Source organism: Falco punctatus (assembly GCF_963210335.1).
Source record: "Falco punctatus genome assembly, chromosome: 4".
In the NCBI taxonomy this organism is placed as follows: domain Eukaryota; kingdom Metazoa; phylum Chordata; class Aves; order Falconiformes; family Falconidae; genus Falco; species Falco punctatus.
Genome location: NC_137583.1, coordinates 28,544,106 through 28,570,713, shown reverse-complemented (window position 1 = coordinate 28,570,713; position 26,608 = coordinate 28,544,106). Strand labels below are relative to the sequence as shown.

The 26,608-nt window shown below is 47.5% G+C and overlaps 2 protein-coding genes across 4 annotated transcripts; one reads left to right on the top strand and one right to left on the bottom strand.

Moving 5' to 3' along the window:
- Positions 1 to 266: 266 nt before the first annotated feature.
- COPS3 (COP9 signalosome subunit 3) lies at positions 267 to 15,168 on the bottom strand. Of its 3 annotated transcripts, XM_080386640.1 has the most exons (12): positions 15,010 to 15,168; positions 12,396 to 12,525; positions 10,643 to 10,755; positions 10,491 to 10,540; positions 9,531 to 9,623; positions 8,632 to 8,811; positions 7,263 to 7,403; positions 5,941 to 6,114; positions 4,968 to 5,054; positions 4,501 to 4,614; positions 3,810 to 3,890; positions 267 to 3,556 (listed from the first exon to the last, which is right to left on the bottom strand). In XM_080386640.1, exons 1-12 carry the CDS (start codon positions 15,062 to 15,064, stop codon positions 3,503 to 3,505), a joined length of 1,272 nt encoding a protein of 423 aa, XP_080242766.1. In that variant the 5' UTR covers positions 15,065 to 15,168; the 3' UTR covers positions 267 to 3,502. The 3 variants fall into 3 exon arrangements, with proteins under 3 accessions (XP_080242766.1, XP_080242767.1, XP_080242768.1); XM_080386641.1 differs by lacking the exon at positions 12,396 to 12,525 and having other exon boundaries at positions 15,010 to 15,126; XM_080386642.1 differs by lacking the exons at positions 10,643 to 10,755; positions 12,396 to 12,525; positions 15,010 to 15,168 and having other exon boundaries at positions 9,531 to 9,691.
- A 208-nt stretch (positions 15,169 to 15,376) lies between these two features.
- NT5M (5',3'-nucleotidase, mitochondrial) lies at positions 15,377 to 25,587 on the top strand. The gene is made up of 5 exons (XM_080386644.1): positions 15,377 to 17,419; positions 20,862 to 20,962; positions 21,434 to 21,494; positions 21,903 to 22,017; positions 22,213 to 25,587. The coding sequence occupies exons 1-5, from the start codon at positions 17,156 to 17,158 to the stop codon at positions 22,368 to 22,370; spliced, it is 699 nt and encodes a 232-aa protein (XP_080242770.1). The 5' UTR covers positions 15,377 to 17,155; the 3' UTR covers positions 22,371 to 25,587.
- Positions 25,588 to 26,608: the final 1,021 nt, after the last annotated feature.

The window sequence follows — 26,608 nt, the reverse complement described above, 5'->3', positions numbered from 1 at the left end:
AGCACTTCCCAAGGAAGACTCACTGTTTGCCAAAAAATAACTGCTATTCCTACCGGAGGTTGTTCAGGAGCATGCCAAGAAGCCACCTGCAGAGCCTGAAAAACTCTTGAGCCGAGGGCACCGCCACACACAGCAGACAACTAGCAGCCTCCTGCCAGCATCACATGTCCTGAGAAGCAACAAGAGATCCCCCCCCCCCCCCAAAAAAAAAAAAACTTAAGGAAAAGCCAAACACAAAAGACCTGCTATCTCATTTAAGACAAAACTAAGAAAAACTCGTTTGTTATCTTTATTTTTCAATAGTACATTTAAACAACTTCTCAGGACTAACCTCCTCAGCCAGTCTGGCCATGCAGAAAACATTTCCTACGTTATACAGATCACCTATGACAACACATACAACGGGTCGCGGTTGTACTGTAGAATAGCAAAGGGAAGTTGTATAGGAGGAGGCAGCCGGAGTTACGCAAAAGCATGTGGCACAGTGGCAGCGCTACAGGTGTGTTAGCAGAGGCGGCTAACTGGGGCTCCTGGGTGGCACAGGAACAGGAGGGGGTGGTTGTACACAGCTTCTGACCATTCCTTCTTGGCAACATTTAATAGCAGCGAATAGTAACTGAGCTAGAGACCCCTCCTGTGGCTAAGAAGTGTAGTTGCACGTCTCATCTACCTTCAGAGCTGCGTTTTGTATCTTTGCTAATTAAGGTGCCTGAAAATAGGAGTTAGATATCAAAGCATGCACTCAGTATTTCGTGAACACATCTTGTGGCCATGCACGATGGGAAAAACTAGCCACAGGACCTCTGAGAGACTAAGGCTGGAAGAGCACAGCACGCCGTATTCTTATATTTGATCAAAAGTCTTTCCCTGCAATAAATACAAATTAAAACCAGAAAGCTCAAGTGTTCTCAAAGCGTCTCAGCTGACCACAGCCCATGCAATTAGTTCAAAGACTTGGAGGAGCTACTTCATTAAAAATCTGACTTAATTTCAACAGTATCTCAAGACATGCAGATGCCAGACCGTGTGTGTTTATCAAACTAGTACTTAAAAGCCCTTCCCTGAAGCACTTTCGGTGAATGCTTTATCTACTGATTCTACAGGTGGGACCTGACTTTGAAAATTCAACAGCAATCGGAGTATAACAGCACAACTACCCACGTCAGAAAAAGGAACCTTAGCAGTTCTCTAACTTTAAAAGCATTTGCCCTCTTAAAAATCAAATTAAGAAAAATAGTGTAATATATAATTTGAAACTATTACATAGCTATTTCTACCATCCTTCTGATGTGAGCATGGATTTGTTTTATCTACTTTAGATAAAAAAAACAAGAGAAGATGTAGCTGCTGTTTGCCAGCTGCACGTATTACTTTGCTTCTAATTCTACTGATAGAAAGCCATCCTGCAGCTCTCAGCAGCTACATCCACGCTTACTAATAGGAACAGTAGCATAAAAGCTCAGCCACTGCAAAGTGGGCATTTCTGGTTCTTCTCCAACTTCACAAAAGCATCCTGCATACATTCTCCCTCAGCAAGTGAGCCCTTGGCAACGAAAGGCGAGCCATCCACATTTTTGTATAGGTGGCAGTTTGGGGTTAGTCATGTGCAGTCCTTTCTCCGAGTACCGCACATGGTTGTAAACACTTGGACAACCCAGCTTTGTGCTTGAGCCCACAGCATTACTAATCTACTAATTTAACACTTCCACAGTACCAGAGAGGAAAATTGCATAAGTATGTTCAGCATTGAAATCACTGCAGAATTAACTAGGAAAAAAAACCAAACCCTTCAAAAATTCCTAAGTATCTTTAGCTACATGACTGGTAAGGCAAGTTATGAAAAAACCGAAGATTTGGCTTTAAGATCAGATGTAAAAGTTGCCTTCAAATATGGAAGTCTCTATGATAGGAAGCACAAGTACTCAGTGGTGAGCTACTAACACTATGGACCTATGCTGTGTTCAATACTAAACTGCTATTTTATACTTTTAAAAATATCGTTCACCACCTAGACATCAGCCTGGGGACATCTCTTCTAGAAAGCATACCGCTGTCACAGAGGCTCTGCTAGAATTAAGACACCAATTTTGCATGAAAACCCCAACAGTTCTGTATCAGCACTGGAAACATAAATGGAGTATTTTCAGCCATGGGTGACCTCAATACATTCAAGCTTCACATGGCAAGAGCCAGAAATGCTTAGCTCCCACTTAGGCTCCTGAAAAAAAGCTGGCAGGTTAGCAGTAGCAAGCAGCTCCTAGTCAGGCATTTAAGTAGGAAGCACTGGATGCTGAGCTCCTCACATTCTGACTTGATGACAGGTTTATTTATGCCTGGTAGTAGTAGATTTGCACTGACATGAAGTGTTCCAAAGGTGTTTTAACAGTGAGAATCTCCAGATACATGACAACTACAGAAAATTAAAGAGCCCATTCATTTAAGGGGTGAAGCACTTAGAAGAATCCAACAACAAAGTTTTTACATTTAAAATAGTGAATTAAAAACCAGATAGCATTCCAGCATGTTATCGCCAAATAAAATCCTGCGTTTTGAGAGCTGTATAGAATTCTGTTTATGTTCCACATAGAAATTATTTTCTTTGGAAACAAAGATCTATAGCATCACCTTCACTTACACTGATTTCCACCACAGAAAAGTATTAGCCTGTTGAACACCTTCATGCCAATTCTATAGGAACAAAACTTTTCATTTCTCACAGCGTAAACACCTTCATATCTAGAATCCTCCAGAACACTTAGGGTTTCTCCGATTATCCTTTTAAGTCTACTAAGTTTGATCTAAGAGCAGATGTTATTAGGAGGTATTTTGTACCAGAAACTTAAAATCATAAATAACTGTCACATATGGATTCCCTACAGTGATTTCTGCTTTTCAGCAAAACCGCCTTACAAGGGCTCGTTAAGACGCCTATCCTTTTGGGAAGAACACAGCTCTTATTTCACCATTTAACAGACAGCAGCCTGCTACACCGGACATATGCATGTCATAATGTAGAGAATTTACTTAAACTCCACCCCTCTCCCCCCACCACACATATGATAAATCTGCACTCTGAGCCAACTTTAAATACAGAATAACGAACCAACAATTATCTTGTAAGTGAACCAACACTAGTTTGTATTCTTCCCTGAATAACACTTTTTTGCAGAAGGAAAATAAAAAGGACTGCTACAGAAACACAGCAACATTCAAACCCTTTAAAACAAAAGGTAGATTATTTAATGCATTAACGATGTTAATCTGAAGATAAATAAATCCACAACAGACTTTTAAGTTTCTTTTGAGATTTCCTTTTTCTTTGCAGAGAATATTTCTGATATTATACAGTACTGAGAGGGTGTTCTTTTATTTTCTTAATGTCCAGGTGAAAAGCAAAGCTCAGTTCTCTCTGCTCTCTTCGTGGAACTCCTCAATGCCCTATTCCAGGCGTGATTCTTTCATAAGCTTTTACTTGAAAGCGGAGTGGTGAGCAACATTCATTTCAAGAATAACTGGATGGTTTGGTCCCTGAGTCATCTTCTTGAGAGCCCATACTCTGGAAAGGAGAGAATTATTTCTTTTCAAAAACAGGTCTGAAGGCTTATCTTTGAGACAGACAGTTCTTTGAAGCTAACAGGTATGAAAATAAAGTGCATATGAAATAATGTGCACTTCCTTTTTGTTTTTAAGCACGATGTTTATGCATGTATTAATAATATGTAATTAACACTGTAAATACTGACATTCAGTGCAACATACTCACTGCACTGAATCTCTTACATACTCTTACATAATACTAAATCAATTACCTTCTGCACAAACTGAGGATTCACAGTGATCTCTTGATCCATGGCTTTCAGTCGTTCATCAAGCTCTATACATTTCAGCATCTTAAAATAAATATATATAAGTTGATTATTTTGTCCAGCTTGTACACGATCTTCAAGATATTTTATGGCTGTGCTATGCAGAATCAACAACTTTTCCCATCACAAAAGTTCCATGTCAAAATGTTCTCATCCGTCATCTCCCAAACAAAAGCAGCAGACCATTTTTTATTCTCTTTATTTTAATCCACGTCTTCCTAACAAACCCTTTCAAAGCCACTGATAGACAGTCCCATGAGGGTCAACCACCTCAACCTATAGGCAGGCTATTGACAGCCAGAAGAAGTGGCTTGAAATCTAAAGCTCTAGAAACAATCTTTATAATCTATTCAATTCAAAGAATTTCACATCACCAACATTAAGCCGTCAGTCTTCTGAAACTTCTCAAACTGTACAAAAAATACAACAGGGAACACACTGACAGTAACTGACTTACCAATCTAAAACCTTTAAATGCCAGTACTTTGGAGGTGTGAAATCGTCAAATAGTGATTCAAGGTCCTCAAACTCTGCGTGTAAATTACCTACACTGGCTTCTCCCAGCAGTTCTCTGATAACAGACTAAGATTCTTCAGTAGGAATTGCAAAAGCAGTTACTATTTTAAAGATTTACCTCCTGATCAATGTTATGAAGCATAGCAGGATTGTTATATTTTTCAGGATTATCATGGAAACAGACCATACCATCTTTCTGATTAATACTTGCAAAGATTTCACCATCTTCTATCTGAAATGAGAGAGGGTTTAATGTAAGGTATCACTAAGAACAGAATTTCAGGTAACTACAACACACAGACTCCTTGTGGAATCATCTTTAACTTGTTTAGTTTTTATTTCCTAACAGCTTCCTGAAGACAAATGATACTTTCTGCCTAAGATAGGGCATGCATCTTTTAAGACTTGTTTAAGTCTTAAAAGAACACTCTAAATGCCACAGCAGACTGACAGTATTTCCTTCACTCTGAAAAATAACGGTTCTTCAGCCGTTCAGCACACACACTGCCAATCTAAACACTTAAAGACGTCTTACATTGGATCAATTTTTAAATTAGGATAGTTTAGCCATGTCACAAGACTTACCATGTGGAGGACGTATTTTTCTGCTTCTTGGGGCCCTGACAACTGCACTCGACTTGCCATGTCTTGTAATGACAATGTTAAAAAAGTCTGAAATTCAGAAAGTATCAAACCATTAAAACAAGATGTTAAGAACTTTCCCTATCCATCCTCCACGGCCTATGCAATCTTATTTTTGAAGTCCAATGGGAACCAACAAGTGGAACACCTAGTTATTACTTATAAAAGCACCATGAGAGTGGAGTCAGTTCTTCCTCCAAAGACATTAATTTGTTAGTTTAGTCTGTACACATGCACAGTGTAATGGGAGTCACGACTCCATCTCAGCAATTCCTTTTTACCCCAGACACAGTCCTGACATGTCCAACCTCTTCCCTCACCTTTTTACATGAATAAGGTGACCTTCCATCCCTTGAATTTCCTTCAAGAGATGCGCGCATTGCCATTCCTTCCGAGGTTAGTTCTACTGCAACAGGCATCATTTGAGCTTGCCAAAAGAGAGCTTTCCCCTGATCATCTTTAAGGATTAATCTGATCTCTCAGCTGAAGGAGCATATCACTCCACTGCTTCTGTTTTTTCTTTTACTTCAGACACTTCCAAAATCTGTCCTATTCACTCACTCTTCTCTAATGAAGTAGCCTGTGAAGTTCAGTTTTCCTATTTTTCAAATAGAGATGCAGGTCATTGGGTAGCAGTGCTTAAAACTTCTTTGATTATGTATGAAAATCTCATGGGCAAACACCTCTGACAGACATATTGAATCACCTTTTAAATAGTACGTAAGTAGCCAAATGAATTGGTTTTTCTATACAGAACATTTTAGTCTCATTTTTTTCAGAGACACAAATCTCATTTTTAGTCATTTCTGTGACATTACTACATTATCATTTTGCTGTGAATTTAATACATTTCAGAAATACACTCTGAGAAAAACTATTCACAATTTCTCAGCAAAACAAAGCCCCTACATCTTACCTTGGTTAGCCTCTGAATATTCTTTTTGTAGAGAGATGACAAGCATTGCTTAACCAGCCCCATATTGTTATCCCTTGTGAATGTTTCACTGTGTTTGTTCACGAGATTTCGAAGCTCCGAGGGTTTATTGGTTGAATAAACTTGCGCTAATTCATGGTAAGCATTGCTAAGGGGCTGCAATTAGAAAAGTGAGAGAACCCTCCTTAAAAGAACAGCCTGTTCAACCAGCTTCACAAAATCTATTCGCTGCTTCAACATTAGCAGCCATGCAGTCATAGAACTAAATTTAAGTAGGTCAAGAATCTCGTAAAAATACACAATGCCCATACATGGCTTCATGGCAGTGATAGATCCTCATACACTAAATCTGTACTACTGCAATATAAGATGTAGTAAACATCACTCAAGGAACTCTGTGTAACAGTACTAGTTACGGCAGTGCAAGGAAGAGTCCGTGAGCTGACCAGCATACGAAGTAAGCTTAATTCAAGGCAAGTAGCATATTGACTAGTCACAGCCCATTATATTTGTTCTATCCCCTAATACACTGTCATCCTTGACCACAACACATCACAGCATGGACAACACAAACTTAGACGGCGAAGACTAGTTCACCTGAATTACTTTAAAATGGCAATTGTTTGAGCTTGCTTATTAGTATCTGAAGTTAGAAGATGATCTTTGGAACTCTAAAAGTTTGGTCACAAATCAACAAAGTATTAAATAAAAACTAACTTTTTAAAGTGTGTTATTTACCTAGGATTAGAACTCCCTTGCTAGCAGTTTTGTCCTCCACCCTACACCTCCTAATCAGAATGCTTATGGACTCCAAACTTGCAGGTTTTTCAGAAGCTTTTACTCTTTATAAAGCTGGAGTTTTGGAACAAACCATTTAGCATTTCATACTTTAGCTGGATGAAGTTACAGGTTGAATGTTTTTACAGGGACACTGCATATTGAAAGCCAAGTGAAATTTGAGTCTTGCTTGAGTTCTAACATAAAACACTATCAAGGGATGTGCAGTATCAGTGAAGAGAACATTGGTAAGTACTACTCAACCCTGAAGTTTTTTTTAAAGTTAAGTTTAAAAACCTGTATCGCCCATATGAAAAATACAGTTTGTAACAGATGTTGAAGTTGCAATACAATCTTCAGCTACCATACGCTAGAAAGGCAGCAAGAGGTTGTACTCCAGCACATTGTGCATTATTTCCCGTGATCTGCGGTGTTAAAGTAGTACCATCAAATGAGGGTAGGAAAAAAAATAATTTACAAATTCAGATTTTTTTATTCTATTATTTAGCTGTATTCACAAGACTTACCTTAATGAATCTACCAACTATCTGGGAAGTATATTTTGGTAGCTGCTGAACTTTGCCAAGTAGTATCAAAGAAACTAGAATATACTTTTTATACGATTCCAACATAATATGACTGACTGCCATGGCTGGAGTAGTTATTGCCTAAGCAAGAAAGAAAGAAATGGAACAGAAATTTAGGATACTTACTGGTAAATCCTGGTAGCTACCACATTAACAAAAATCTCAGTTTAAAGCTGCGTGCAGAAAGGATACAGTGACATATGAAATTCACCTTTGAGCACTAAAGCTTAAGAAACTTCTGTCAAAATTATCAAAAAATGCCTTAAAAAAGTAAATTCTATACAAACTACTCAAAACATAGCACATTACAGCGATGCCTACCTTAAAATAACCCTGTTTAGATATAGACCAAGGAAAGAAGCTTGGATTTGATCTTAAATTGTACTAGAAACCACCTGTAGCTACTCGTTACCAGGAGTGATTATACGGTTCCTGTAGAACCTGGATTTACAAAGATCCTTAACAAGGTTTTATAAACCTATTAAACCATCAGAGCTCCTATTTAAGTATGCTGAAAGAGGTCTGCAGAATAGGGAAAAGGAATTTTAGTTTACTGTGATACTGCTAGCTACTCAAGAGCTGACCCTTGTTTACAGAAAAGAAAAATGCCACACCAGTTTGTTTTGCACATTTGACAACATTTCCCTCTTGTACACACAGAAAGTTTTCCCAATTTTGTGATTTTCTCCTCTTTCACAGAAAAAGTAAAAACATAAAATATTGTAATAGCCTTGAAGAAGTGTAACTCCCCTCATGAAATTAGCAAGGTCTTAGCAAAACCACTAGGCTATTTTTTCTTTAAGAACACACAATTCTGACTGTCAGCCTGTGAACTGTTTCTATGCTAGCAGTAATAAGCAGGCATCTGACTAATATTTATAGGGAGATAAATTTAACATCAACCTTTGAGTTGCATAGTTCTATGGTGGAATGGTTACTTGGCTGTAAGAGACCTTCTTAAAGGAAAACACCCCTAAAGACTTAGTTTGTTACTTCATATGCTGAAGAGTACAGAAGAGCTAATAGTGATACTAACCCAAATCAGTTTTTACGTATCGCTATGACGAACACATGCTAAACCAAAACCTATGTGAATGATGAACAACGGTATAGATCTGTTAGCAGAATTATATCCTTAAGGTTAAATATGAAAATAAGTGGAGGCTGCTTGTACATTGTCAGGTTTACAGCTTTTATTACTATCCTCAGTGGCAGTTCAAAGATGATACGTTCTCTCAGTACTATTACACATGCTACTTTTGCCTTTCAATTGATCACACTTTAGACTTACCATTTTATTTAAAGTTACCTGTTCATAAAAGTAGAGTGCTCTTTCAAAGTTCTTTAGCCCAGTGTATATCATCCCACCATAGTAGTAGTAACATAAAAAGTGCTTCGCATCATATGCCCCATTCTCTTTACAAATATCCATCATGTCCACATCTAGATACGGGAGGGCAGGTTTAAAGCATTTTGCTAACAAACAGAGCTACAAGAAAATAAATCAAGTTTTCGTAAATTAGCCATTTCCATTCAAATTTCCATAAGGAAGAAGTTGAAACCAAGTTCATAGAATCACAGAATGGTAGAGGTTGTACTATTTAATAAAGCTCACTCCTCCAAGAGTGGAAAAACAGTGCACGTCAGTAGTGCTGTTGCACAAATTATTCATGATACCCTTAACACTGATTGTGAACTGTTACAAATTATATGAATCCTTAAGAAATTAGACTTTGACAAAGTTGCTTGTAACTCCAGGCCTTCCAGACTACCGTGTTGGCAACACTAAATATTGCACTAAACATTCCTGTCCAACCCTAAATCCCAGGAGCCAAGAATGAGACACAAGTGCAAATTCAGGCCAAAGACATAGAGACAAACATGCCTTCTGTCAAACCTGAGCAAACAGTAACTGGATGTTACACTTATACTGCCTGAGACAAGCTGTGTGTGACTTTCAGCTCAGAGAGAAGGGATGCCAAAGAACTTTCAGAAGTTACAAACAAAACCAAAGGATCTGGGGACATGCGCTGAACATTTAAAACAGAAGGGATTTTTTTTTCAGTATATCATATTATTTATTACTTGGGCGAAAAAAACAGTTAAAAGCCATTTTTACATTGCAATATGTGAACATGCATTTCCTCAAAGGGTTATAGGTATTTTATAAGCATTTACTTTCATAAAAAGCCCTTACGCATCCCTTACCTGGCAGAGATCTGCATGTATTGAGGTCAGCTGGTTTGTGTTCATCTGCATCTTGTCTATGGCTTGTCTGAGAATGCTAATTCCTCGCAGGGGCTGTCAGAAATTACATCTCTTTCAGATAATTTCTCATAGATGGCAGCACATTGGATCTTATGTTGACACTTACAAATGAAAAATAACACTAATTGACAGGTTCCATTAAGTAATACTTAACTTGAGGTTCCCTTTTTGTAGGATACTGCAGTCTCCCAGAAAATAAAATTAACCTTGGCTATACAACTTCTCCTGATAAACTAAATAAAGTGATCAATTCTGATCCACAAAGCCAGCCTCATCAGAAGTACAGTAATTCATAACAATAAGAAAACCTTTCTTGACTCCATGGCACCATCTAAACTCCCACCAAGTAACAAAGGCAAGGCTCTCACCTTACTACACTTAGACCAGACTTGATCTCTACTTCTATTTCAGGCTAGATTTCACTGAAGTGGCCTGAAAACGTCAGTATCTTAGCAACAAAAACACTGGTCAAAACCCAAGTTTCCTTTACATTTTAAAGCATTTCATTAAGAGCATTATATAACACTGGTGAGAATAACACTGAAACTAGCATCACTGACTCACCAACGCTAATAATTTTTACAACCCTCTCCTACTCACGCACACACTGTCTGAAGAACATTCTTGGTACTACACACCTCCTAGTTTGCATGACAGCATGTGTTTTCAGGTGACTCTTCCCCCCAAGATTTATCTTCTTTACGCTTTTCTTAAAGTAATGTTAAAATCTTGGTTTAGGTTCATTACCTCTCAGTAAACTTAATAAGTAAGGAACTGCACAAAAATATTTAATGTGAAGTTAGTGGCAAATCTTTATGAATTGAATAAGAGACTGCTAACATCCCCTTTAAGAGCCTGGATGTGTAAGTAGTTTATTTGTACTAGATGACACTTGCTTACCTGTTTTCTCTCCACAAGGGCATTTGTTAACTGGTGGCACAGGCCAGCAACTAAATACAGTAAAAAGCAAACAAAAAAAATGAACACAGTGAAAAAACAGTAACACCAAACTATCCAAAACCACACAAAGTCCAAAAGTAAGCTTAACTTACAAGTGTCTGTTGCATATCTAATGTGTTCCCCGTTGCAAGTGCTGATAAAAAGCTGCACCTGTGAGAATAACGTTTCGAAGTCAGGGATGCTGGGCATAGAAAACTTGACAAACCTAAAACAAGCAAACAAACAAGAAGTTTAGCACTTAACAATGAAGATGAAGCTTTTTTATTAACCTCCAAATGTCAAGTCTCTGTAAGATACATGTAGATGCTTGCAAACAGATCTGAAGTGTGTATGACAGATGGCATACAATTTCCTCAGGAGCTGCACAACATTTGAAAATACACTTTCCACACACACCCCTATTCTGAGTCTCGTGCAAGTCACAATTTAGAACAAACTATGGTGAACAAAGATCACTTTATCTGGCACAATAGTTACAATCATAATAGAAATACTGGCTAAGGATGGTGAATTGTAATACTCGGCCACACAACTTCTCTGGACACTTCTGCCTATCCTACATCCACCTCTTCCTTGAATGTGCTCAACTATTCTCAACTATTAAATTATTAGATGTGTATCTCTTGTTAGGAGCTCTTTCTCTTCACTTCCAGTTCCTCTCCATCTCCAGCGGTTGCGTAGCACCCTGCCACCTTGCACGTTGCTTCTTCTGTAAGGTGAACTATGATTACATTCATCTGAGGACAATGAAAACTCTAGCTATGCCTCCCAGAAACGTCATAAAAACATACAGAAAAAACTCTGTTTAATGCTGTTGGAAGGTACACAACCCTGCCCATACTGCCGTTGCTATACACTGTAATATGCAATTCAAACCTACCTAGATCATGACCTATCCTTCCCCACAAGGCTTATTATGACTGTCCAGGTTACCCGCTGTCTCTGTCTCCCTTCCGAGTCTTATTCTACCAGCACAGGAGTTTGCCATGCCACACTTCCTGCCAGCAGAGCTTTCCTATACGCTCCACTGATACCATCCCTTCAAATAATATATTTTACATATTATTTCTTATAAACAGTTATCTTCTTCCTCCACCTGTTTTAATGACTGCTTTCATATACTCTACAATACAATTATTCTGCTAACACAGTACTAACGCCCTGCTTTTTGCAAATTCCATAATGCATTTTCCTGAGATGCTAGCGAATTGTCATATTAAGTGCATTATCTCTATGTATTACAGTCATTTTGTTTCAAAAGGATAATAGAATGAATGTCTTTAGAACAGAACTTTAAAATAATAGTAGAACCTGTAGATGCTTCACTTGTGGTTAGGCATAGCTAGAAACAATACTTTGAGCTTCAGGGCCAAATATCTTTACCCCTTACCTCAGCATCACCAAGACAATTCAAGTATTATCTTAAATTACAGACAGCAACAAGACCCTCAATGCTGTCTAGAGACAAATACCCAAGAACTATGATAAGAACCTAAGCTTCGCTGGAGAAGACAAAAAAAAACCCACCAGAAAAAACAAACAGGGTTGCTTCATGCTTACAGTTCAGCACATTTATGCCCTGCCAATCAAGTTTCAAAAGTTAGTTTTATACCTTTTTGCAGAACACATATAAAAAAATACTTAAAGACATAAATAAGAGAAATAGATACAGCCTTAAGGAAAACAACCCCTCAATATTACCATTTGACAGTAATGGCATTTACAAGCTCCAGAGGGTTTTTTTTTCCTTTTGGAAATACAAATTTGCCTTGGTATTTTTACTAACAAAACATGCATCATTGAAGGAAACTAAGCACCATTCTAAGAAATGCAAGGCACACTTACAAGACAGCAAGAACACCTAATGAGTGTTCCTGCACATCCAGGGCACCAAGCACCGTATCCAGATGGGAAAGATTTTTTGCTAGCAGTTCTCCGCTTTTATTGATCAGTTCACAAAGCTGGGTCATTTGCCCTGAAATACAAAACATCATTGTCAAACTCTAATTAGAGAGCACTCATGCATTCCCATACTTCTGGCTTACACCTTCCTTCCCTATATAACCTGAGGAAAAAGTAGCACCACCCAGAGAATTTACTTTTCTTTAATACAACAAGCATTCATTTTCAACACGAGGTACCCACCACATGTTTTTTTACCAGGTGACAGCAAAGCTTCTGGCCTTTGGGATTGCAAAGGAAGGCCCCAGAACACAAACACAACATGAAAAGTGGCATCAGCTCACCTCGTTAGAGATGGGGCTTCAGGGTCTTGTATTAACGCCAGGCTCTCTCTATGCCAAGTCTACAAAACTTTGACCAGTGTACCGTGATGCCAAATTTTGCCTCATGTGGGTAAATCTATCTGCACTTGTGCCTTCTAGGCATTACGGGAAGAAACAAAACCAAAACAGTACAAAAAATAGTGTCCTCCTCTTTCTAAACCATCCAGTACCAGAGCTTGTTCCTTGCTGCTTCTCAAGTGCCCTATCCACTTTTCACGTCTGCTCATAAGCATTTTTTTTTGGAAGTAGACATTAAAGTTACAACTAGAGCACCTACAACAAAAGAACTTAAATATCTGTTCTTAAATTTACTTTGCATACTAAAATGTACAATGTCATTTTATTTGCTGTGAGCTACGAGCACAGCATGAAAGGCGACTATTTTGTATTAGGAAGGTACAGCACGCCTGAAAAACCTTACAAAGGAAGCAGATCAATTACGACAAACTGATTTCAAACTCTTCCTCCCCCCACAATTACTTGAATCAAAACTAGGCCTTTCTGAAGCGGAGTATTGTTTCAACATTCAATCCATGCAGATTAGGGAGAGAAAATAGGTTCTCTCACCCTCACAAAAATCTTTGTGAAATGAAGAATAGTGCCTCTATTTACAGAGATTTATGCTATCCTCGGTGCTCTGGCCTTTTCCTTTGAAAAAGAAAACCTGGGAAGCCCTAGCAATGAAATGTTATCTTTGAAGTAAGAGGGATCAGAAGTTCCAAATGGGGGACCAGAGTCCAGGAACTCCAGAAACACATCCCCAAGACCACGCTCTCCATACGTAATTAACACTCCAGGCATAAGCATGGAAAGGAATAGGGCTTCTAAAAGGCTCTGTGGTTTGATAACGGTATTCAGGCATTGCAAAACTTGAGTTCTGCTGTCCTCCCTAGTAGAGAAATCCACCCATTCTACAGTTATCATCTATCACTCCACTAAACAACAAAGCAAAAACCCACCCCAACAACCTTCTACCCACAAACACACTTTGAAGAACTTACAGAGTAAGTAGAAATACCCATACCAGGCCCAACTAAATGTCCATTGATAACCACAAACCAACACACGCATACAGACCTCTGCGTGCTCTCACAACCTCCAGCTGCCTGTCTGGTGCCTGGATTTACTTTCTCACAGAGAATGTCTACCCAGCGAGCGCCCATAAGGTGAACCAGCCCCCCTTGAACCTTCTGCATCCATAAAACCTTGTAATAAAAAGTTCTCCAGCTACATTACACATGTACAAAGAAATCGCCTTTCATCTGGTTTGTACCTGCACCTTACGGGTATAATGTGCCGCTTGTATCCGATATCCCCTGTAAAAACGCTCTGTATTTAATAAGTTAAACCGAAGTATGAGAAAGATGAAGCTCCGCCCAAAAGTAAAGCCTGGGGCCACAGCGGAAAGCATCAATTTTTGATCAGTTCCAGGGAGAAAACATCCCCCACACAGAGCAAGGGTCAGACAAAAAGTTCAAGAACTAGGAAACACTGTGCCCACACACTGGAAAGTGAGGAGCATGGCAAAGAAACGCCGAAATTCCAGCCAGGGTTATTGAAGCATTTTCTGAACACTTGCTTATGGCAACCCTGACGGGCCGCCTGTCACACACCTCTGTGGCCAGGCGGGACTCTCCCGTCCTGCTCTACCTTGTCCCCAGGAGCCAACGCTCCTGAGATGTGTTCTGACACCCATGCCAGCACCCGCACGCTCCCCAGTTAGGGGACAGGCTGGGCTGTACAATCCCAGTTACATCCCTGCGCTGCCCGCTGCTCCCCCCTGATTTTCCACCGCCGGTGCCGGTTCACGCCGCTCACCCAGGCCCTCCAGCCACCCAAAAGCGGTACCGTGCCGCTGCCCGGGAGAGGCGCGGGGAGCGCCGCGGAGCGCACGGCCACCCCCCCGCAGGCCCCGGCGGCTAAACGGCGCCGGGCTCTCCCCGCTGCATGCGGCCAGGGAGCCCCGAATCACAGCCCGGCACGGGCCCCGCCGCAGCCAGTGGCCCCCGGGGGCGGCCCCGCACCGAGAGAGAGACAAGAGAGCGGGCAGGCCCCGGCCCGCCGCCCTCTCGGGGCCCGGCAGGCTCCACCGGCCGCCGCCCCCTCTTCGGGCCCCCTCTTCCCGCCTCCACCAGCCGGGCCCACACGCGGCTTCCCTCCCCCCCCACGGTCACCTTGGGCCGAGAGCTGCCGGACGCTGTTGACGAACTGCTCCAGGGCCGACGCCATCTTGGCGGCTGGCGGCGCGGCCGCGCGCGCTGCGGGCGGGCCGGGCGGGGCGGGGCGGGGGGAGGAGGGGGCGGCGCGGCCCGGGAGCGGCGGGGGGAAGCGGGAAGGAGCCACCGCTACGGGCGCCGCCGCCGCCAGCCAATCAGCCGCCGATGCGGGGGCCGCGCGACGCCCGCCGCCGCGCGTCACTTCCGCCGCTTCGCCACCTCTCGCGAGAACCGCGGTCGTTATGGCAACCACCGCCTTCCCTCCACCCGCCCGGAAGCGGCGGCCCCGCGTCATGCGCAAGGGAGGCCCCTTGGGCGCGAGAAGCCGTGACTCAGCAGAGCCGGGGGGGCGGGGGGAGGCGGGCACCGTGACGCCATCGTGGCGTCACCCCTGCGCGACGCGGGCCCCGCCGTTGGGGCGTGCTCCCGGGGCCTGCTCCCGGGGCAGCGGGCGCTGGTAGGCTGGATTCCTTGTGGATCCCCCTTGGCGGGGGAGCGTGGTTGCTGCGGGAGGTGGCTGCCGTCACGTCCCGTAACGCTCGCCCTGATCACCGGGGACCGTCATGTCCCGTGTAACACTCGCTCTGATCACCGGGGACATGGTCCGAGTTCTTGATGCGGGTTAATTCGGTTTATGGCCGCGTGTTTTCCATACCTGCAGGAGCATGGATGTTGAGGTGACGCGGCCCTGAGGTAACGCGGCCAGGGAGCGTGTCGGTCCCATGCCATCCCCTCACGAAGCAGGAGGCCTTCCCCCTGCTGCGCAATGTGTGTGTATTGTTTCGCCTCTTAGTCAGAAACATCAAGTTGTGCTGAAATCCCCTTTTAATAAACAACGTGCTCCCTGTGTGAGTGAAAGCGGGATCCAGATGGACACACCACACATTCTCCCGCCTAACCTCGCTGTGGCACTTACCATCGCATACAGCCTGGCTGGCAGTTCTCCTTCCTTCATGCTGTGACCTTCCCCAAATCACCTGATCTCTACAGCCTGTTTGCCCTTTCTGTGAAACAAGGACAATATATTCCACTGGAAAACACTCTGGAATTGAAAGATGAAATAGTTTGGAACCGCTAAAGCCGTATTATTGCCGTCAACCAAAATCTTTTCTTTCCCAGCTCAGCGGTTGCCTAATCCTGTTAGTCACACTCGGAAGCCTCCCCCTTCTTCAGCAGCTTTAATCCCCACAGTGTTTTTCGACCAGAGTGATCTTTGGTCCCGTGTCAGAACATATCAGAACATACAGACTTTCGCGGTGTGCTCTCACTTCTTTTGGGTCGCAGACTTTCATGGTGTGCTCTCACCACTTCTTTTGGGGCCCCAGACCTTCATGGTGTGCTCTCAGCACTTCTTTGGGGTCCCAGCAGTATCTCTTAAGGGTTCCCGTCACCCGTGGGGAGAGACCTGCACTACATCCAGTGAGACCCTGGGCAGAGCGTGCCCCCTCCCCATGAACTGGGAGAAACGGGGGTATTTTACATCAAGGCTTAGCTGCACACTCACCACCTTACACAAGCCCCCACACCGTGCAAGTGCCCCCGAAGCCATACCCACATCCCGCTGCGGGCAGAGGGGGGTGTCGGCAGGGGACCGGGAGGCAGAGGGTCCGCAGGGGGAGGTGGGGCGGGGGCGCGGAGTGCCCCCGAGGCTGGGACCCGGGGAAGCGAGGCAGGGGCGGGGGGAGCGGGCGGGGGCACCGCGCCGTCGCAGGGCGCCGGTGCCGCTTTAAGGCGGTGCCGCCGCGCCGGGCTCGGCCAGGCACCGGGAAGAGGAACTGGGCTTTGCACTGCCGGGTCGGGGCAGCACAGCGCCGGGCACCGGGCGGCACCGGGCCCCCCGCCGGGAGGGATGGGGCGGGGGACAGGCGCTGGGGGCGAGGACGGGCCTTTGCATCCCCCCCGCACCCCTCTTGCGGCCCCTCTGCTCCCCGCTGCGTCCCCCCCCGCATCCCCCCCGCTCCTTCCTGCTGCTGCAAGGGGACGTGCTTGCCAGGGCTGCCTGCTTGCGGGGTGCTTGCGGGGTGCGTGCTTGAAATAAAGGCCCCCCTCCCAGCCCGCAGAGCCCCCCATCCCCTGCCCCGAGGCCCCCCCCCCCCCCTCCACCATGATTTTGCTGAGCAGCTTCTTGCACCTGCGGCCTCGGCGCTGCGGCCCCTGGGCAGGGCTGGGCAGGGGGCTCGGCCCCACAGCGGGGTCCCGCAGGGCTCTGCGGGTGCTGGTGGACATGGACGGGGTGCTGGCCGACTTCGAGGGAGGCTTCCTCAAGAAGTTCAGGGCCAGGTACCCTGACAAGCCCTACATTGCCCTGGAGGACCGGAGGGGCTTCTGGGTGTCGGAGCAATACGGGCGCCTGGGACCTGAGCTGAGTGTGAGTCTGTGCATCCCCTGGCTCTGCGCGTGTTGGCTCCGCACCCTGCGGCTGGAGCTCCGGCCCCGCGGGACCCACTGGGTCCCACTGGCTCCCCACTTGTGGGTGCTGTGCTGGGGAGGGCTGTGGGTTCTGGCCAGAGCTCCCACCCAAACACAAGTACAGGTCGGCACACAGGAGGGCTTCCAGTAGTGCCTTTTTTCCCAGAAATCCCGCATTTTTCATGCACATCAGTCTCCTCTACCCCCCCCCCCCCCTCCTTTGCATGCATGGATACAGATAGATGTAAAGAAAGGAGATCTTTCCGAACATCTGTTTTTAAATACCCCAAATAGCATAGCTGGGGTTTTCTAGCTCGGATTTGGCCAAGCTGCATGGATTGGTACTGCTCCTAGATGGATTATTTCGTTCCTCAACAGCAATGTGAGGGGTGGGTTGCAGCAGAGAAGTTGAGAGCAAGCCATGCAATTGATGCTTCATGTGAGGGCTTACTTAAAACAACTCCAAGCCCTCCCATGCCTGAAAATTATTGTATTCATTTTAATAATTAAAGCCTAGAAGCAGTTTTCTTTATGTTGTGCTTTATCATCCAGCGAAGGGCTGAGTGCTGTAGAAAGTCGGTTTCTGCCTCTACAAGTTCCCATTTCGATGGGATGTCTGCAGTCTGTGGATTGCAGTTGCGCTAGTTGAAAAGTGTTACAGCAAATGCAAGTATTCTTGTTGTTAGTGGTATGATGGCTCCAAGGAAGGGAACGTGAATAAGGTCTGGGGCTCTCCCACTGGCCAAGTCCTAAATAGCTTGATGAGCTGAAGGAGTACTGAGTCCTTTCTAGTTGGGATTGCTGAAGGGGAAATGGAGGACATCATTCATGCAGTGAGGCAGATGCTGAAAGTTTGGCAGAGGAATGCATGATAACTAGGTGGTTGGGGTTTTTTTTCCCCTTGATCTTAACTACTTTGGATGTGTTAAATGAAGGGAGCTTGTCATGTGTCTGCTGTGATCACGTAAAACCACCAAAACCTTGGGCTTAAACAAGTAGCAAAACTTCCACAGGCTGACCTCGGGTCAGCCCTGATTTCACCTGTGGTTTCAGACCAGGGATAATGAGAGTTAGGAGGCACTCTGTGGCTACGGGCACGTGGACTGCTCCAGTCTCCTCTCATCAGAGAGCACTATCAACCAGCTGTAGGACACCAGAAAGTAGGAGCCAAGGAGTCCAACGAGCTGTAGGTCCCAGCTCTGAGAGGGACAACAACAGCTCAGCAATACACTGAGCACACAGACCTGGAAGGATGGGGAGCCCTGGACGGGCAAGGAAGTTGCTCATTGATAGAGATAAGAAGGAAATCGAGGGTCTGTCCTGCCTGGCACATGGTGGGATTCCCAGCCTGGGGGATTTTTCCATCTGCCAGGCAGCTTGCTGGGTGCAGTGCCTCAGGGAGTTATTCTGGCTCTGGGAGCCAAGCGGGTCTTTTCTTCAAGACGAGCTTAGTTCTTCCCTCATCAAGCTTGATTGCAAAATGCTTTTTGACATAAGTAGAAGCAGAATAGCTATGGAAGTCCTTGCTGCAGGAGAACACTTCAGCACGGTTTGAAGTGCTTTGCTGCATCAGGCTACGTTTCTCAGATGTCTCTTGTGCAACTACAGTCAGTATCTTAAAAATAAACCATCTTTTCTCACCGGTCTAAAGCAGAGCAACAGGAGTTTGAATGCTTGCCTTGCCCCATGGCAAACTGTTAAGGTAGCTGCTCTTGTCGTGGTGCCAGGAGGCATTTCTGCTGGCTCTCTTGCACCGAATCAGTGTGTTCCATTATGACCATGTGTGAAGAAAGCTTTTCTTCCCTCCTCTGAATGACCAATGTTTGCTGCTGCTCAGGCAAAAGGAAAGAATGCAACAGTTGATCTGAATAGTCTCTCCTTTTAAGTTGGGTGTCTGCTCTTCACATGTTATCTGGGATCTTTTGAGAAATACAGGGTTTGATCCTGGCACGTCATGTTAAATGCTTGGTGCCCAAATAATGTAATGGCTTCATGCATTCATCTTCCTGAGAGCAGGCAAGGTGTGCAGCCAGCATCCCGGCATGGGCAGCCAGCAGGATGACTACTGTGACTCCCTGAGTGAGCCCTGTGTTTACTCTGGGGCATTGCTGCCCTGAGCCTGGAGTTCCCAGCGAAGACCCCGTTGCTCGTGGCTGCCTGCTTTCTTCCCCCAGTACTAGTGTAGTAAAGGCAAAACCTGCTGGTTACCCACTAGATTCCTACTCATCAGGCAGGAGGGAGTTGCAAGTCTAGCTGGCATGTCCAGCCAGCCTATTTGTTGCCGTGAGCTGTAAGAACCAGCATCTAAGTGCCACCGAGGCTGCTCTCTCCTGACCTGACGCTCTGTCGGCTCCTCCCTACCCTTGCAATACAAGAAAGCTGGAATGGGCTTAGAGTTCCTTTTGTCCCAATTCCCCTACCTCAAATACAGAAACAGGGGTGCTCAAAATGAAGGTCAATCCTTCAGGGCAGGGCTTCCTTCAAAACTGCTCCCAGCTGCAGCTGCTTGGCAGCATTGCAACACCGGCATGAGGCTGCTTCCACTGCCCGCAGCCATGTTGCTGCACTCCCAGGCTCTCCTCCCCGAGGACACAGCATCTGTGCAAAATAATTGCTTTGCTTGGCAGCTGACAAGCTGTTACCTGTTTGAGGGAGTGCAGGGAATGCTGTTCCATAGAGCTGTGTTGGACCCATCACAGGCAGCCCTTGGACTCTGCCCTTGTCCCGAGGTTTTGCTCCCTGTGGTCTCTCTGCTCCTCTCTCCCTCTGTGCCATACCGGTGCACTTGGGATGCTGACCTGGGTGTTAAGCGTTTCAAACCCTGCCTGGAGATGCTCTATTTGCCTGGTAGACCTTGCCCAGGCATCTCTGAAGAGGAGCATCTGCATTCATCCTGACATTAATTCATCCCATAATACACTTTCTCCTATGAGAGTGGTCTGGCTGTGAATTTCAGTGATCTGACAGAGACAAATAGGCCAGACAGCATCCGTGGCTGAGCAGCATCACGTTACAGCAGGGCTACCAGGGCTCGTCGCTGGACCACGTGGAGGTGCCCCTCCAGATGCAGACCCAGGGTTTGGTTTGATTTTGGACAATCTCTTGTGTTTTGCCTTGAAGGACCGTGCCATGCCCTCTGTGTCTGGGGCTGCACAGGCAAAACCAAGCCGGCTCCAGGGCATCTCTCATCTAAATTGCGTGGGACGGGTGCAGGCCGGCAGATGGGGAGCAGAGGCACCCACAGAGGAAGGGCAGGTTAGCAGGAGGGGACCAGAGCCAGCACTCCTGCCTTTCTCACCATCACCATCCTCTCTGTCCTAGCAAAGGGTGGGGAAGATGCACATGCAAGGAGAAAAGTAGCAAGAAGCCCCGTGCGCTAATTGCTCTCTTTCCCCTCACAGGAGAAAGCCATCAGCATCTGGGAATCCAAGAACTTCTTCATCGAGCTGGACCCACTCCCCGGAGCTGTGGAAGCTGTAAAGCAAATGGCAAATTTGGCAGAGTGAGTAGGAACATGCCCACGGGATTTAGGGATGGATGGGGGAGCAGCCGTGGCTTTGCAGGCTCATCCACCTCCTGGCAGAAGCACTGAATACATCAGCATTAAAAATACCTCCCGGCCTGCTGAACGTGGAAGGAAAGCAAGGGCTTTGACTCTGGGGGCAGTCGCCAAGAAAATCAGCCCCTTGCCTTCATCTCTACTCCCATAAGGGTAGTCAAAGGGGGAACATGCTTGTCCTGCAGGTGTGGGTGCACAACCTGGGGTTAGGATCCTGCGAGATGGAGGACTAACACTTTAAATCACCCTGGTTTGATCTGTGTGTTGTGGGGGGTCTGCTTTGGGCGCCTGCCTGCCCAGGCACACAGTGGGGTCCTGCAGAAGCAGCCAGGTGTATCTCAAGGGGGAGCAGGGTCTGATCAGCATGTTTGGCCACCGAGTGACACTCTGCCCCTGTTTTTGTCCTCGTGGCAGCACCGACGTGTTCATCTGCACAAGCCCGATCAAGAAGTACCGCTACTGCCCTTACGAGAAGGTGAGCAGCTGTGAATCCCAGCTCCCTGTCCCCTACTGCGCTGCTCAGCGCATGCCAGCTGACCCCTCGTGCCTCCGGCTGTAAAGCAGCAGTGATATTGCCCTGCCCCACAAGTTTTGTTCCTAAGCATCTTGGCAGAGCAGCAGCTCTGCCATCAGCTGACCCCTGCCACTGGCATGTACTGAGACGCTTGAGCTGAGTATTTCATCACGTCAAAAGCTGCTTGGCTTTAAAAGCACTTGTGCTCCAGCAGCATCCAAATCCTTCCCACTAATGAACTTAATTAAGAGAGATGTGCGCCTGTATGGGGGCTGTAGCTCGTGCCATGCCCTCCTGCTGCTCCACTGAGCAGCCCCTGCCCCATCCATCAGCCTTCCCCAAGCTCACCGCTCGCCTCCTGCCTTCCAGTACGCCTGGGTGGAGAAGCACTTCGGCCCCGAGTTTCTTGAGCAGATCGTTTTGACGCGAGACAAGACGGTGGTTTCTGCTGACCTGCTTATAGACGATAGACCTGATATAACAGGTAAGAGGGTGGCAGGAGTGGCCAGAGGCAGCCCTGAGGGCAGATGGCACCTGGGGGTGATGGGTGCTGATTTCTCCCCGTTTAATCAGGCTCTCATCAGGGGGTTGTATCCGCAGGCTCCTCATGTTGGAGTAGGGACAACCTCTGCGTCTCGTGGAGTTGTCTAGAGAGCCGACCTCTCCACTTGCTTTGCAGGGGCCGAGCTGAACCCCAGCTGGGAGCATGTGCTCTTCACGGCCTGCCACAACAAGCACCTGCAGCTGAAGCCTCCCAGCCGCCGGCTGCAGTCCTGGACCGACGACTGGAAGGCCATTCTGGACAGCAAACGCCTGCCACCTGGCCAGGCCACCTAAACACCAGCCTCCCGCAGCCAGCCCATGCTGCGGCCAGCCATTCGTGTCCATGTGGAGTCCTGCTGAAGGCTGAAACCACGGACAGACAGAGAGACACTGTGCCTACTACAGAGAGGAAGAGGAGGGTGAGCTGAAGAGCCACAGCCACCCAGACCCAGAGAGCAGACCCCAGCCTGGCCATGCCACAAGGGACCAGCAGCAGGATTGCCCCTGTGGACCTGGCAGCTCACCTGGGGGGCATTTTCCACTGGCTCCTGGGGTCTCAGTGCTGCATCTGCACCCCCTGCAAGGCCACCCTGGCATTTCTGATGGACAAGGTCACCCCCAGCATGTCACTGCCCTTGTCAGTGCACTGCATGGCACAGACCAGCTCTCCATCCTCCTCTCTGCATTATGTTGGGGATCATGTGCATGGTTTGTTTTGCCCTCGCAGGGCTTCATAGAGAGGAAACATCCCCCCGGCCTGTGCCGGGTCTGGGGAGAGGGGCAGCTGGAAGGGCAGGGGGAGCAGGTGGACACTGCCCAGACTCTCTGCACGGACTCAGCTGCACTGTTCCTTGCAACTGATGCAACCCGACAGCTACATGCTTCCCCGCAGGAAGTCGCTGCAGCAGGATACAGGGACAGTACCACTCCTCCCGTGGATCTGGCTGTGGAGAGCAAGCCCTGAGGCAATGTCACACTCAAGATATAGCGATCTTCCAATTGGCAGGAGGAATCCCCACTTGCCCTCATCCCTGAGGAGCTACCGCAGCTTTAGAGCTGAGACTTTATGAAGAGAGGGGCTCTTCTCCCGTGCTCATTACTCCTGGGCTGCTTGCCCAGGGCATCTCTGGGGCAGCGAGCAGGCAGTGGTGGCACCAGCCTTTCCTAGGAGCCAGGTAGTCCCTGCGGGTGCTTATGGCTCACCCTGCCAGCCAGCGATCGGACAGTCGCTCCTTGGATTTGAAAAGCAGGAAGGTCTGCACAGACAGGCTGCATGGTCACATCACCTCATCTCCCTCCTCCTGGTAGCATCTGACATCAGCCTGCCGGGAAAGCTCTGGGTGTGCATCTGCTGGGCACCCTGCTTCCACACAGAAGGTCCTGGGTGCTGCATCCCACCAGGGTCCGGCACAGAGATGGTCAGTGTCACAGAGCTGCCTGAGAAGATGCTGCTGTGTGGGGATGTGAGGCTGGTGGAGGAGCTACAGAGTTGCTGAGAAGTGGGTAAAGCAGACATACCGTGGGTGTCCAGAGGGCAGGCTGAGGGTTGTGTTGGTTGAGGATTGTCACGGCTGCAGCCGTGGATGCTGGTTTCAGTCCTCACGTACTGTAAGGGAAGAAGCAGAGGGGATGTTGCTCTTGAAGGCTGGGGAAGCCCAGCAGAGAGGCCTATGAGGCTGTAGCATTGGGTTTGTTCTGCAGATGCCTGTCACTGTCCCAGCTCTGGATGTCTGGGGACAGAGCGTGCTGCTGGCCCTGCTTGCCTTCTGCTGGGACCCCTGTGGCCGAGGTGTTTGGCCACCTGGCTGGTGTGAAAGGGCTGCAGCATGTGGCTGTCCGAGCCAGCCACCACTGCCAGATGGCTCTGCTGGGGCTGCTGAGCTCTGGGAGCAGCCAGCACTGCTGGGGAGCTGCAGCTGGACACTGAAAAGGGAGCGTTTGGACCAAGAGACAGCTCCAAGAGGAATGCTTTTTGCATAGCTGTGCCTACAGCCTCTTCCTGCCCTGCCTGGCTTGTTCCTGCCTCCCTGAGCCCACAGCAGTCCAGCCTTGAACTGCAGCTCTGCCTGGCGCCAGAGAAGAGACATCCCAGCTGCTGGGGAGAGCCGGTGTCCCCCCGCTGCCTGTGGCACTGCCGTAAGCTGTGCCAAGCAGGAGCCAGTGCTGAGCTGCCAGCAAAGCCCCGGGGCTGTGCTGGGTGCATCGGAGCTGGCATGCGGCACTGCTGGCACCACAGAGGCTCTGTGGCCCCTGCTCCTGCCATGCTGTCTGGGATCCCACTGCATGTCTCTGCTCTTCTGGCCCAAGGACTTGCTGGCTGCAGGAGAAGAATTCCCCACTGAGACACGTAGCCCCATGGGCAGCAGTGGTAGCCAGGGCTCAGCCAGGGTTAGCCACCCCATGCTGCTTGCTCCTGCCTTTGGTTTGCCTCTCTCTCCTATGGGCCCCCATCAGCACAGCAAAAAACCTGTGTGAGCTTAAAGCTACATAGCCAACAAATAGCCTGTTTCAGCAGTGGCAGCAGCCTCCCACCATGTCCAGGACACAGAGGGGCTACTGAAGGTGGTGCTTTTGAACCTGTGCCTTCCCCGGCTGCTGCAGCACCAGGGATGGAGCCTGCATCATCTCCCATCTTTCTGGAAACCATCCTGTCTCTTGGGATGGGACGTGTCTGTAAAGACAGCATGGTTGGCCCATGGTGCTGGGAGTGACATACCACAAGCTTTTTTTTTTTTTTTTTTTTTTTTTTTTTTTTTACACCACCACCCTGGTTTAAAGCACTGTGTACTTTGCTGAGTGGTGGGCTTGGTTTGGGAGGGATGTTTGCAATATGCAGCCCCCTGGCCAAGAGCCACCTTGGCTGGAGGGTTTGCAAGCAGGGAGCTGGGATGCTACGCGAGGACCATGGGCAACCACTACGGCTGCTGAGCATCACATACCCCTGGGCTCTGCTGGAGCCCCACCAGCTACCAGCCCCTTCATGCAGCTAGGATGGCCTCATGGGGTCCAAGCTGTTTCTTTTCCCAGCAGCACCATGTAAAAACAACTTGCCAAAGCTCTCCAGAGCCTTCTTGCTGCCCATCCTCAAGCCAAAACTGGAGCTGGTACATTGCTACAGCAGCTGCCCCAAACCAGCCATCTTCCCCCAAGGCTGGGGCAGACCTGAGGGATGCGGGTCTTTGGGGGCCAGCAGGTATTTTCCCCTTGGTGGGACATGTGATACCAGAGAGACCATGTGAGTTCATGCCAAACGTACTTGAAAGCAGAGCTGGAGTTTCTCATGCGTGAGGCTCTGACTCGATGCACAGAAATCCCGAGCAGGTAGCTGGCCTGTTTGCTCCCACCAAACTCAGGACTGGGAGATGGCTCTCCATCGCCCAAAGGATCAGCCCTTTCAGTGTTCAAGCCCTTCTGTGGCCAGCTAAGATGTGCAGAGCTTTTATTTTTAAATGCACATCTAAAAAACTGAGGCTGATGAGGAGACTGCAATAAACACTGGATTTTATTGGCATCCAGCTTCTTAGAAATGAAATTTGGGTCTTGCAGTTTCCCACCTGTGGCTCTGCCCTCAGCATGCGGATGGAGGGGTTCACCTCCACGCTTGGGAAGCTCCCCTTGCTCAAAAAGCCTGGACCCAGCCCTGCTGCCCTGGCAGTGCCGGTCCCCTGTTAGAGGCTCTGTGGGCAGAAGTAAAGCTGAGGGATGGTTTTGGTAGCAATCAGCTTCCTAAAGATCTTTTGTAATAAACAAAGCTGTGAGGTGTGTCTCCTGTTGGGCTACAGAGCAGATGCTATAAAAGGGACTGGAACTGTCATGGGCTGGCTCTGCCCAGGGTTTCCTACCTTGTCCATCACTGCAGGCTGCTCCACGCAAGGCCGCAGGGCATCCACAAGTTTCTCCTGCCGCTGTGGGGCCATGCCATAAGGACCCCTGCACTTGACCAGTGCCTGTACGCTGTGAACAGGGAGGGAGGGCTGCAGGGCTGGGAAAATCCCCCTTTCTGGATCGGGCTGCGGGTAGTGATGCTCCAGTGGCCTGCCCTGGACTCTTCTTGCCCTGAGCACAGTAGCTGGGATCAGCACAGCATGGAGGAGGTGAGTGCTGATGCTGGGACAAAGCATAGGAATTGGTTTTTTCCCCCCAGGTATTCAATGCAGCACTAACTCACTACCACGTGCAGCTTTAAGAACAGTTTGATTTGCCTCTTCCAGCTCAGAGCACTGCATTAGATAGTTACAAGTCCTTGGAGGTTCAATTTGCCCATTTACTGGTGAGTCCAATCCTGCCACAGCTCAGCCCCTGCCTAGATGCTACAGCAAGGAAAAACGTGGTCTGTGCCATAGCCCATGCCAGAGATGTGCGTTTCTGGGCCTGAGCCGTGCTTGGCGGAGACAGGACAGCGCAAGGACTGACTCTGCTGCCCCTGATGCTGAGGTCAGGAGTGTCCCGCAGGAGGCAGTGACCTGCCCTGCTGTACCATGAGACAGCAGGGAGGACTGGGCATTTGCACTGGGGCTGGGATACACTGTCCT

What these genes read in the sequence shown, in the direction of transcription:
- COPS3 (XM_080386640.1), bottom strand. Translation starts at nt 15,064, where the DNA reads ATGGCGTCGGCCCTGGAGCAGTTCGTCAACAGCGTCCGGCAGCTCTCG. An exon ending in CCGGCAGCTCTCGGCCCAAG is followed by an intron (nt 12,526 to 15,009) that starts GTGACCGTGGGG and finishes TTTGTATTTCAG; the next exon opens with GGCAAATGACCCAGCTTTGT. An exon ending in AAAAATACGTCCTCCACATG is followed by an intron (nt 4,615 to 4,967) that starts GTAAGTCTTGTG and finishes CTCTCATTTCAG; the next exon opens with ATAGAAGATGGTGAAATCTT.
- NT5M (XM_080386644.1), top strand. Translation starts at nt 17,156, where the DNA reads ATGATTTTGCTGAGCAGCTTCTTGCACCTGCGGCCTCGGCGCTGCGGC. An exon ending in GCCTGGGACCTGAGCTGAGT is followed by an intron (nt 17,420 to 20,861) that starts GTGAGTCTGTGC and finishes TTCCCCTCACAG; the next exon opens with GAGAAAGCCATCAGCATCTG. An exon ending in CAAATGGCAAATTTGGCAGA is followed by an intron (nt 20,963 to 21,433) that starts GTGAGTAGGAAC and finishes TCCTCGTGGCAG; the next exon opens with CACCGACGTGTTCATCTGCA.